General features: G+C 31.9%; 1 protein-coding gene across 1 annotated transcript; it reads right to left on the reverse strand.

The window, feature by feature from the left end:
• Positions 1-2,981: 2,981 nt before the first annotated feature.
• LOC110025441 (autophagy-related protein 3) lies at positions 2,982-12,584 on the reverse strand. Its single transcript, XM_020725923.1, has 9 exons — positions 12,226-12,584; positions 12,063-12,133; positions 11,859-11,975; positions 11,597-11,763; positions 10,503-10,588; positions 5,109-5,160; positions 4,068-4,133; positions 3,294-3,421; positions 2,982-3,084 (listed from the first exon to the last, which is right to left on the reverse strand). Exons 1-9 carry the CDS (start codon positions 12,384-12,386, stop codon positions 2,988-2,990), a joined length of 945 nt encoding a protein of 314 aa, XP_020581582.1. The 5' UTR covers positions 12,387-12,584; the 3' UTR covers positions 2,982-2,987.
• Positions 12,585-13,689: the final 1,105 nt, after the last annotated feature.

Here is a 13,689-nt window from a genome sequence, read left to right on the forward strand (position 1 = left end):
TATATATATAGAAATGTGTTTGCATGTCGGCCAAGAAAGAGGTGAAAACAAAAGATGAATAGAAAAAAATAAATCGTTCATCTCATAAAGTCCCATATCGTAAAAACAAAACTAGCACTAAAATTTTCTAACATTTTTAAGTTATAAGCATTCATCTGAATTCATTGCAAGAATGGATATTGTTTTATCATTACAACATATCTTTAACCACATATCCATTGTTCAAATCTATAATAGGCTCACAATTTTCATAGCTAACAACAAATTTCTAATCGATATGATTGTGTAAAACATATATATGATTTCAGCACAATATAACAAAAAAAAAAGGCTATAGCACAAAAAGTCTAAAGGATGAAATTTCCAAATAAAGGAGATTAAAAGCTCATTTGGACAAGGAAAAAGCCTAGTTGGACACCATCTTATAACTTCAAAAGCAATTCGATCTACAATTACTTTTATCACGTTAAAAAACTTCCATAATCAGAAGCATTATTTACAAGCATTTATAGATAGTAATTATTACACTGATCCAAATTTTGACAGCAATTATTTAAAGAAAGGAGGCAACTTACGACAATTTGGATGATAAGTTTTGCGATAATTACCTAATTATGTAAAATTATTAGGCCAACTCCTGAGATTATTAAAATGAGATTGAATTTGATGAGAAGTTATCACTCGATTAGCTTTGTGATGGAATGTACAGGAACAATAAATACAATAAAAAACATATTCCTGAATACATAAGATTATACAGAACATATACAAATATTATCGAGAAGATATAAGATAATCAACTCTATCGAGATATGCAATCACTTAGCTACATATTTCTTGAATCCTTGTGTCCGATGATAACAAAAAAACTACTGTTAGAAACAAAAAGTCATGCTAAGTTTGGTTGACAATACGGGAAATAAGGAAACATGTAATAAACCTAAATTTATAATGAGGCTAGAATTTATTGATATAATTTAGAAAGCTTTGGTAGACTGATTGCTTTCAAATTTTCAAAAGAAATGTATTCAGTTTAGTTTTTTATAAATTATTTTATTATATTTATGAAATTTCTACATCTTCAATCTAATTAATAATTTATATCGTTTACTCATTTTACATGAATATTGAGCTCCAAACTTAGAAAACATGGTTATTTATCTTGGTCAAACTACGCCGAGTAGATGCAAATGATATTAGAGTTTGATTGAGTAAACTTTTACCAAGAGAACAAGCCATTTGAATTATCAAAGGCTAAAAAATCTAATATCTGTTTGATTCAACTTTTATCTAAAAAATGGTTAAGCTCATTATTGTTTAAAAATAGGTTAAAAATATCATTTCTATGTACTTGATCATTTTTAGCTTATAATAATAACTCATAATCCAAAAAACTTACGTTTACTTTGTAGATAACCTTAAAAGAAAAAATGTTATAATTGTTGAACTACAGAAGCATTAAGCAGATAAATTTTTAAATGTATGATGATGAAAATGCTCTTAAACTTGATCATAGCAGTTTAGAGAGTGAAACTTACATAAAGGAGGCTATTTCACATTTCCACTAGTCAAGAGGCAACATAGCATGCAATTGGTAAACTTAAATTAAGTTTTTAATGATATTTAAATTAATTATTTGTAAAAATCATAACTTATTTTACATATTTTGTAGGTAGATTAAGTGTGTATTTGGGGCAGCTTGTGCATTTTGGGATAAGTTGCTTATCCTGAAATGCGGCCCGCGAGGTTCGACCCGCGGCCTACGTTTAGTGTAAATAACACTTTTTCGGATAAGCTGGCAAAATGCACGAACCAAACGGTACGGGCGGCGTTTTGCCCCAAACAGGCCCTAAGAGAACAATAATACTACAAATGAGCTGCTTGAATGCGTTGAATTGAATTTTCAAGAAGACAGCATTTAGGGAGCCAACTTTTAGAAAGGCTATTTTTGCGAAGACAATTTAGGAATGGATTTTAAATATATTTCATCCGATTTTGGGAAAACAGCTTACAAATAATGTATTCTTCCCAAAAATTGTCTATTATATATATATATATATATAGTTTCAAACAAAAAACAACTATATTATTCATACTTTTTTTACGCTTGAAACTATATATAAAATAGAACAAATAAAATAATGACTATGTTGAATCATGCATATTTTGATTTATGAGCACTTTATCGGTATTAAAAAATGTTCACAGTAACTTACAATATGCTTATACAATGATACATCAAATATTATTTCATTCTATTCATATTTACTAGCATATCATTTTTGGTTGATAACTTTCATTTTCATTTCATTTTTAGGGAATCAACCTTCTAAAAAAAGAAGATACAAGGATATTTCAAAAACATCTAAATTTTGATTATGGCTACAGAAAGAAATCAGTAATTTAAATATTGAGGGTGCTCACATTTAAAATTATTGAAGATATTAATTTTGCATACTCTATACTTCATCATATAATTCTATTTATATTTTGATGTATATTTGTAGTATTACATTATTATTTCGTCATTTAGGTCATATATATAGATAAGTTTGAGATTTATTACAAGATACGTTTCAACTCTCAATTCAACCAGTGCCAAACGATTGAACATAGAACCTTCTCCAATTCCATGCCCATGCCCAGTACGGCTTTGACAAGTATGGTATTTATATACCAACATGTTTTTAATATCAAACTAAACAAGCACTATCATATGCCTCAACACAAGATTAAAAATATTGCAATAAAATTTCAACATATTTTATCCAAGGAGAAAAATCAGTTGTATTTATCCACCAAAAAAAAAAAAACATATTAGCTTTAACTGTACTCATATTTTACAGTAAATTTATAAAGTAATAATTTAAGATATTCATATTCACCAATGATAAAAGACATATACATTACTTTATTAATGAAGGAATTAAGAAAGACAAGCCAAAAATATATTATTTTAAATTAAATGTGCCTTGGAATACCTGTAATCAATGGCTAGTACTCCCAAGATCAAAGTCCATGGTGTAATCGTACTCAATGGTTGGAATTACTGAGGCCATGAACTTCAGAAATAGGAAAAGGTACCTAGTGGCATGATATAAAAAAATATAATTAGTAATCATAAAACATAAACTTCCTACTAAAATTTATCACACAGGATCAACCTTCCTAACTTTTCAAGTTAATTGCAAACTGAACTTATAACCGAAGCTAAATTTTTTAGAAAATTACAACATTCAGGGTAGGAGTCAACAAAAATTGGAAATATAGAGCATGATAATGAAATAAATTACTTATCAACTTCGGGTTCAACTCCACGTGACATTAGCACATCAATAATCTTTTTCATCACAGCTCCGTGCCGACAAGGATGAACGGATGCGTGCTTTCCCGCCACATGTGGATGATCCTCAATGGTCACCTGCATGTTTTTTTATTCAATTATTTGAATTAAAATTTAGGGGCATTTACATATATAACATCCAATTCCTATGTATTTACATATCGAACACCAAAACTTTGCTTTTTTACATTTATATGACCCAGATCTTTAATATCACATAAAAAATATCATTATTTTAAATTGCAAAAAATAAAATACACCATTCTATGCATAGGTCAGGTAGTGTGCATGTAAAAATTGCAGGTTTTAAATGTATAAATATATAAGAATTCAGAGTTATGTATGCATATCTTCCGAAGTTTTATCATAGAAATCATAGGAAGGCATTGCTGCATGGAAATAAAACACATGATATATTGGATTAAATTTTGAATTATCAATTTATTTTAATTAAATATAAATCGTAGGCGAATCAAAACTAGACAAAAAAAAGGTGCACTTCTGACTATTATTGAATTATGATACGCAAGACATTGAAGGTCAAATTCATATGATTTTAGTGCAACATGATAGATGCAAAAAGAAAGTATCTTTTTGAATAATTCATATATATTGAGACAAGGCAGTTGTAAAACGAAAATTTATTAACTAAGATAATAAGAAACCACAATCTCAAGTTAAATGCCAAGGCTAATATTCATCTCAGGGAATTTGTAAGAATAACCGTTTTGTGTGCATGATCCTGGCTAACATCTTCAAGAACGAGCTCCGGTTTCAAAGGTACTCGTGACTGCAGAAAAAACATAGGAGTTAACGATTTTTTCACCAACTTTTTTAGTAACTACTGCACAAATAAAATGCTTTGTACAGGTAAATCATACTTTGACCTATCATAATATAACAGATTGCATCTAAAGCAAAACCAAATGGAAAGGGTTTAGAGTCTGTTTGGGCAACTTTTCTGCCTGCTTTGTGTTTAAGACCCCCAAACCCCAACAACAGCTCTGCTTGGGAGATTGCAAGAAATTTCTGTGGTGATAAGTTATTTTTGACAACATGACATATTGAAGTGTACTTACTGGTTGTATAAAAGCTGCAGTCTGATTTTCTAGAAAATACATATATTTATAATTTTTTTCGTAATTTTCTCAAAAATTAATTTTTCCATCACAACTTTACAATCAATTATACAAAAAACTACAGCTACCCGAAATAAACCCATCATTGACAACATCTACATTCAGTTCTTTGACCTCCAATGGCGTGAAAAAAAGGAAATTGACAATAAAATTAACTATTAACAAGCAAATGCACAAATATGTTCCCATTTCTTCACAAAGTTACATATAGGATTAATAACCATGTAGAGTTATGTTGCAACTTAAATAATTATGCTATTGTCAATATGACATTAATTTCTACGATTAAAAGTTTTGGTGTAAGGATCATTACAGATAAATAGCCAATCTTTTGAGTTGTTAATTTAAATCACAAAGAACAGGTGACAAATTCAGAAAGTAGATTTGCATAAAAATATGTTTCAAAAAACATTCCCAAGAATATATAAACTAAACCCCTTTTACGGTTCAAAAAACATTCCCAAGAATATATAAACTAAACCGCTTTTTACGTAGCAGCTCTTGCAGTCCCTTTCTTATGGAGCAAAGAGGAAGATCGAGAAGCAGAAAACTAACTCAAATAATCATTCGAGTAAGTAAAAATCTGATAAACAGTTTGCAGAAGCAAGAATATACTGTAAAACAACCTCGTCATATCCGGTAAGCCAAACACGAGGGGTTTGGTAATATTTATCGTACCTGCAGAAATTGAAAGCTAAACATAGTCAGACATACAACAAAACAGATGTATCTAACGGTAAAGAAATAACAGAAAACATAATATAAAAAAGCAGATAAAGATGTCACTACAACTAATTTTTAGGAGAAATAAAAAAGCAGATTAATGAAAAGAAGGAATTTAATTAGAAAATTGAAAAGTACTTGTATTCTTTCTTCTTATTTACCATTACTAAGAACAAAAATTAAAAAAACAAAAAACAAAGGGGGTGCTTGGTTGCGCCTCTTAACAGGATTTATTACCGGATTTACTAAATATAACAAATCACTAAAATGAAGAATATCCATAGATTTATGAATTTTTAGATTTAAGGTCCCAAATTTTGCCTTCGATTCAGTTTAAATCCGGATTTACGAAATCCAGAGATAAGATGGATATAGCAGATTTACAATTTACGGATTGACTAAATCCCGCTATCGCTAAATACCACTTGCAACCAAACAACCCAAAAATGATGCCTCTTTAAACAAATAGTTTCACAAACCATGAAACATATTTGGACAAAATCACTTCTATTGAAACTGAACAACGAGACTTTTGGACAAAATCACTTCTATTGAAACTGAACAACGGGATTTCCAATAAAACTGAGTAGTCTCCAATAAAACTGAGTAACGCAAAAGATCACCATCTCCCTCAACAACATAAAAAATAATTCAGAACTACTTGACAACACTTTTGTAACTTCAGATTTTGAATGTACCTTTCTTATACTCGAAATGCCTTAATACTTCTTTAAAAGTATTCCAATATTGTAAGATACCAAATGTTATAAATCCAAATTTAATTTTTTTTAAGAGGATAGAGGAAGTTAATAATTCTCAATATATGTGCAAACTATGAATCTGCCAAATGAATGCACTGTTGTATTAGTCAAAATCAATGGGCGAAAGGCCTGGCATAAGCAGAGCTTAGCTTCGTCTATAGTTTTTGGCGGAAAAAGTCATCAGGTCCGAGTGTCAGGCTTTTGTTGGAAGAAAAAATCACTAATATTAATTTTATCAATACTCCCAGTTCTTTATGATCACTTTATCAATTTTTTGCTGGATCTAGACTACTAACATAAGAAATTTCAAATTAGGAGCACGTTGCAAATATAGAAAGTTTTGTAGGTTTATTTCATGATATTCATCCTTTTCTTATAAAGAAGTGGTTCTATAGAGATCAATGCACATACTTTTTTATCCTCTAAAATGATATCAATGCTACTGGAGTTCAAATAATTGGTTAAGAAGGTACCTCAAAAGAAGAAATGAAAAAAAAAAATGGTATGTGCGCTGTGACAAAACTAATTCAGCAAAAACTTTGCAAAACTTTTAAGTTTCTCCAGGCACATAGATGGCCTTAAATGGACAAGCGACCCTTTGAGCAACATAATTATATGGTTGTTCCCTATAAACCACCAAAATCAAGTTGCCATAAAGGTAGAGACTATTCTTGATTGATAGCAACAGATAGAAGAAACATGAACGGACCTAACAAGCAACTGAGGAGAAAGTGTCAATAGCTTACAGCATAGACTTGTGTAAATCCTTTTATGAGCAGCCAAACTTTAAACCATATGATCAAAGCCATCAAGATAAATTCAATGGTAAACACCCAACAAGAAAAAATTGGTTTAACTCCAAAAGATAGAACAACCAAATCCCATGTACGTAGACAGAGGATGCAAAAAAATACTCTTCATCTATTGGACGTCAAGATGATGAAATCTTGGAGAGATAAAAAAGGCATCTCTAGGACAAAATACTACATACAAATGAGTTCTCTTGCTATAGATTTAGGATAAACCAAATACTTTTCTAATACTAAATGTGCCTATTATAAAAATGGATCACACTTTCTAGAAGGAAATATACTTCTTACGGGCGACCCCCAAACATTTAAAAAACTCCCTTTTCCCCCTTTTAAGCGCCGACAGTGGTAGCAAGCATGCTGATATAACCACAACATTATTTAACTTTTTAAAGAGATTGTTTCTAGTGGTAGCAAGCATGCTGATATAACCACAAAAATAACAACAACAAGCCTTTATCCCACCAAGTGGGGTCGGCTACATCAATCTTTTTTCTCCATTGTGTTCTATTGAGTGTCATATTTTCATTTAATTGTAATAAATTAAGATCATTTTTTATATATCCATGCCAAAGTCTTTTTAGGACTACCTCTAACTTTCTTAACATAAGTCAAATCTAAAGCATCTAGTCTCCTAACTAGATCATCAGATAGTTGATGTTTAATATGACCAAACGATCTAAGACGACTCTCTCTAACCTTGTCTGCCACTAGAGCCACTCCAATCCTTTCACGGAAGTATTTGTTTTGCATTTTATCTCTCCAAGTGTAAAGTCATTTATCCACCTAAGCATTCGTATCTCAGCAACACTTAACTGTTTTATGCTTCTCTTTTATAGGCCAACATTATGCGTCATTAAACAAGCATGTTGATAACGCTATAAAAACTGAAACTAAAATATTGATGAATTTAATGATCCATCTATATTTAAACATCGATTATTTATCATTCAAAAAATGACCCCATAATTTCATTCATTGTTGGAACTGTTAGCCAACACAAGAAAGCTAAAAAAATAATTAAAAAAAATAAAAAAAGAGCATCATAAGGTAGTTATGTGCATTAAAAAGTTCCTAGAGAAGGATCATTATATGCTAAAAGTAAACATTTAAATGTTAATGTTTTTTCTAATGTTAATTTGTTGAAGATAGCAATATCAAATTCAACATTCTCAATTTATTGGAAGTAATCTAGTTACATGGAAAATAAGTAAACTAGTGTAAAAAGATGCTTCGGCTCAAAACAGAGTCATGCCCCATTATGTATACAAAATGATGTGGGTGAAGACTAGTAAGATTTCTTGGTTTCACTATTACAAAATCAATAGTTCCGAAGTGTGATAATCGTGCTATCAACATTCCCAAAAACCATTTGTTCCATAAAAGAGGCAAAGATACTAAAGTAAATTGTCAATGTTTTCAACATGTTGTGCTTTCTAAGAAGATTATCACTCCTTATATCTCCAAAACAAAGCAAGTGAATGAGTGCTTAAACACACAACACATTGATTGAAAATAAAATGAAAAATTTAAAGAGGCCAAACACGCACCGAGAAAATATAAAGCAAGTGGATAATATTTCACATTTATGAATCTACTTAAAGAGGAATGTGCAATGTAGAAAACCTCATATTAGGAAGGTTCTCCATATATAATGAGTGATTTAGGTTTATTTTGTTGTACATTGGCATGTTGTACTCATTTCCTATTTTAAATGAGGGCTTTAATAGTGAATCATATACACAAATTTTCTCCTCCAACATTGCAAAGTTTTTCAATCATCACTGTCATCACTTGAAGAGAGAGACAAAACTTCATCATACTAATTTTAAATTTAACAAAATTTCCCTCTCCCCCAACACAAAATATATATAAGAGAGATAACATATTAATACATTATAATGTAATACAATGACATCCGAATATAGTAAAATTAATATATTATTCAAAGTAAGAAGTAACATGTTACAATCCAAATATAAAATAATAAAATAAGGCATAATAACATATAAATTTAAAATAAGTTTAGCATTAATAATTTATCTCCTATTCTTATGGTCCTCGATATAAATAAAAACATCACAAGTCACTAAAGTTAGAATTTTTAAATTCAATAATTTCATCGATCTTATCACTTAAAAAGGCCTTTACTGGAATCATCCACATAACATTTGTTTTCTCCTTCATTTTATTCTCAGTTACATTTACATCTATATTCTCTCATTTCGCCTACTCAATTTAAATATCAATCTTCAACTTATTTAATTAATATTGTTATTTATTAGATTTTAAATAATGACTATGATGCCATTAAAAACTTAGGGTCCCTTTGGGGCAGCTTATTTGGTGCGGTGCGTTTTCTGGCATGTTTGTTTAAACTGCATTTTGACAGCTTATGCATTTTCAAAACGCCGAAAACAGCGTTTTCACACCGCACCTATCTAGGTGTGGTGGCAACTTTCAGGCAACAGTCTAACTTTTCCAAAAAAATAAATATTTGTAATAGTCACCGCACCCATCTTACCAGCAGATTATTTTTAATCAGCTTATCAGCATATTATTCAATAAGCTGCAGCTACCCCAAACAGACCCTTAATTACAACCTCAATTATATATTATATGAGTACACAAGAAATATTTGTGTTATTTTATTTATATTTATTTTAAGAAAAATCCTAAATATAATTGTGCACGCCTCACTAGAATTGAGGTGAGGCACACATAAAGGCGGGCGTCGTAATATGTGAGGTTTAAGCCACATGTAGTATCCAAAGATGCATAAGTCTCATTGTGAATTTTCAAAAAAGGCTTGGGGGTGGGCCTCATAATGTGCAAGGTTAAACCATGATACATGGAAGTAAATAAAAAGACTAATACAAACAACTAGGATTGCAACATCAAGTTAATCAATATAAGTTTTTATTTCTATGGATAAACATACATGCAATGCTGGTGTTAGGATTTGATTGTCGTATCATCAAGCTCACATTATATCTTGTTATTTATTGCTAGGTCCATGTACAAAGGTATTAGCCAACTTCACTTAACTTTTGAGATCCAAATAGCTCTCATTCACATAAATCCCATGGCACTTTATAGCTTTAGACATTCATTACACAAGTAAAAGCCACAAAACATATAATTAAAAAATATATATCCAATATTATATTACAATTCTACATAAGAAACACATGTGATCCCTTACCAACTCCAAATCAGGTGCAGTTTCATATTTTATCATAATATAAAAAATAGGACCTTAAGTTTCCTTATTATTAAAAAATTTAAAATTTAATTATAACAAATGTAAATGTTATCTCATAGAAAGGTTTTACATTTATGTTTTATACTTTCACCTCGATGAGCATGATCATTGCATATAAGATAGAAATCCCAATAACAAAGATTTAAATAGCTTCAAAGCAATTGGAAAACTAAATTTTGATGTCTAAAATCAATCGAACTATAGCTTCGAAGCAATTGGAAATGAAAATTTGATGTCTAAAATCATGCAAACTATACTAACATCAATACATAAACAAGAAAAAATATCTCAATTATGTTGTAAAGAGCGTGTCAATTAAAAATGAAATGCTACAACAACTAAAACAAGATCCATAATAGGTGGTATGAGGTAGGCTTAATTGTTCCCATGATGTAGATAATGTCAAATTTTTAATTACTGTCAAACTAATAATAAGTTTATATACACAAAAAAGGTACTTACGTAATGCTGACATCATATGTGCGCGTTCTTAGAATATTGTCATCCTCAGGTTCATGTGTAACGAAATATGATGGCTGAAGAGTGGCCTGAGATTAAGATTACAAACAAGTTGCACATGAGAGTAGTGAAAAGTAGCAACGTAACATTTAGATGGTTAAATTTACAATTCATTATATGGTTCTTTACAGTCATTGTTATGATATTTAACTCATGTGATAGTTAATGGTCTTATTGTTATGTAAAGTACCAGACAATCTTTATTTTCAATTGTTAGGGACAACAAGAAGCTTCGGTCACCTACAATGTATTTGGTATTTAACTGATAAATTAATAATTATGTTATCTTATAAAAATAAAAACATAAAAAAGATCTGCGTTATCTTATCTTTGGGTAAGCTAATATAATAAAGGCCAAAGGATCATGTAAGTCAGATATCTTGGAATTTAAATAATGATGTTTTGAATGGCTCCCTCGCCCTTCTCATTATCTACCAAACTTCTCTTCCATCCCGCTCCTTTACTCTCGGTACAAGGCCTCTTCCTCTTTCTTCATCAATTTCTTTTAAGGATTTCGAAGCTATGCTGATATAGTTCTAGAAATCTGCATCAAAGCTTAAGCTTTGCATCAAGTGACTGACCACTATAATGACATGCATTACAATCAACATCTCCATCAAAGGATAGATAGAACTTATAATGACATGCATTTTTCGCTTCCCACTCACAAGTAACTAGCCACCACATTTGCTGCATCTTCTAAACCCTCCATGGCTCATAAAAATAATGGACCAAACCTAAGTCTACGCAAAAGCAAACACCTAAAACTAACCTAAAGCAAAAATATGGCACTATGTTTCATCCCACTAATTTGTTTCGGATTCCCATGAACATAAAACTGAAACTCCTCTAGCCTTATCTATTTTTTTTTCTTGCAACCCACCCCTCTCTTTGTGCACTGACCCAACATGATCCCTAGCCCATTTCTTATTCAATTTTCTAAGCTAAACAGATTCAAAAACAAAACAAAAAAAACGCCTAAGAAGCAATTACAATACTTTGAAAATAGAGTAAAGTAAAAGATAGAGGAAACTAACTGGGTCCGTCTCCACCAGATTTTCAGAGTGTTCATAGTCCGCCAAGTCAGGAATATCTTCCTCTTCCTCGCCTCCTAAATAAGAGGAGATAGGGTTAATACCCCTGCCCTTACTAATGTCCAGGGCCTCCATAGAAGGCAAGTTGTCCTCTTCAACGGAGTTCGTCTCTAGGAACATACAAAAGACTTTCAAATTAATACAGGATAAAAGTAGGTCTCAAAAACCTCCATCAGATTAGGATGAAAACTAAGCCATGAGTCACCTTTCGGCTTCCCATGAGTGGCAAGCCAGCCATCATTATCATCATTATCAATAAGAACCTCCCCTCCGGCAGCCTCGTACTCTTCTTCCACGGAAGCAGCCCTCCTAAAACAAGGCACTGAAAAAAAAAAATGTTCAATCAAACCAACCTAACTATCCAACCAAACTGGCGAATCGTCCCCATAAATCGCTACAGCGGTCAAACCATTTCTTGTGATTAGATACTGCTTGTCAGCTGGTAAGTAAGACTTCCTCTTGCTCGGCTCCCCCGCTTCCCTGTACAAATCCACAGACAGATGCAACATCAGATAAAATCAACGCCAGAATGCAAGAAGATGACCAGGTTTGGCGACATAGTTAGGGCTAACCAGGACCAGGTGGGGCACTTGGCAACAAGATTGTCACCTGCAATAACGAACTCGGAAACGCTGAGGACCCCCTTCTCCTTGAAGGCGGAGACGGTCCGCGGTGCGGTGATTCTCTCGACAGTGCCTTTGAAGGCCTCGTGGAGCTTTTGAGTCAGCACCATTTTCCTCCCTGCTCCTCAGAGACGACCGATTTCAAGAGAATCGCAGTCAAGATCGAATTTGACCTTCAGATTGAATGGAAATCAGAGAGATTTAGGGCGAGAAATCTGGTGGATGCTGTCCAACGCGACGATGCCCGTCTACATTTCTTGAATTCCACCCCAATTATAAAGATGATGACGTCCGGTTCTCCCTGCGTATAATCTGCACCATTTTCATTTATCGTAAATCTTTGCGTCAACATTTAGAGCATTTACGTACTTACCACATCCTTTTTTGTGTATTTGCATATCTGATCCTAAATTTTAGGAGGTGTTTCATAAATCTAGATTTAATTTCTGAATTAAATTTAGTAAATTACGTTGAAAATCAAATAAATTTTATATTTTACGTTAAATTCATGAATAAATACGATTAAAAATATGCTACCAAATGCCCCCTTAATACGAAAGATTTAGTTAGATATCACATTATTCTGAAGCATGAAAAGATTGGAATTGGGCATGAAAAGGTATGTTGCGTGAAGTAGTTGTCGGAAATGTAATTTCTTTTTTTTAATATTATTGCCGGTATTATGAATGTTTTCGGGAGCATTTACATAAATAACACCTAATTCTTTTGTGCTTGCATATCTAACACCTACATTTGTTTTTTTAGCCTTTGTACCACCCATATCTTTCTTATCACATTAAATTTGTCACAATTTTGATTTTTCAAAAGTGAAAATTTTTATTGTGAAATTGGTGGTCGGTTGGTTGGCAGCTTTGACGTAAGTTGTTGTGAAATTTAGGGCGAAAATAACGCAAATTTAGAAGAAAAATTTAGAGATTTAACGAGGTTCGACAAAGATGACTATATCCTCGGGAGCAGAGCGACGAATATACTATTTCAGAGGAGTTACATACCTATAGTGTTACACATCTATTTAGAGATAAAACCCACAGATAAATTTACAAACACGCCCTCGCTCCCCCAACCCACTAATCCAAGAGACACACATCTTCATTCCAGAAGACACAACTCTTCAAATCCAAGAGACTTCAAATTCCTGATGTATGAGTCATATCTAATAATTCTCCACCTTGGCGAATATTCAGTCTCATAGGAGAAAATCTCCACCTTGCGAATATCCAACCCCTTAGAAGAAAAAATTATGGAGTTTCTTACACCGAAGTAGGTTGGACAACAATGCGAACTAGCAACTGCAAATATTCAACAAGTTCAAGTAACTCAAGAACTTGTTGAAAATATCTGGCTTGATTAACTTTCCTGCTACATTTTCATCATATGATCCGACAAAGTGAA

This window comes from Phalaenopsis equestris, unplaced genomic scaffold (assembly GCF_001263595.1).
Source record: "Phalaenopsis equestris unplaced genomic scaffold, ASM126359v1 Scaffold000002, whole genome shotgun sequence".
NCBI classification, from domain to species: Eukaryota; Viridiplantae; Streptophyta; class Magnoliopsida; order Asparagales; family Orchidaceae; genus Phalaenopsis; species Phalaenopsis equestris.

Excerpts from the sequence above, each read along its gene's own strand:
- LOC110025441 (XM_020725923.1), bottom strand. The coding sequence starts at position 12,386 with ATGGTGCTGACTCAAAAGCTCCACGAGGCCTTCAAAGGCACTGTCGAG. Across the intron at positions 10,589-11,596 it reads ATCTGGTGGAGACGGACCCA|GCCACTCTTCAGCCATCATA; the intron begins GTTAGTTTCCTC and ends TCTTAATCTCAG. Across the intron at positions 3,422-4,067 it reads AGGATCATGCACACAAAACG|GTGACCATTGAGGATCATCC; the intron begins GTTATTCTTACA and ends AAAAACATGCAG.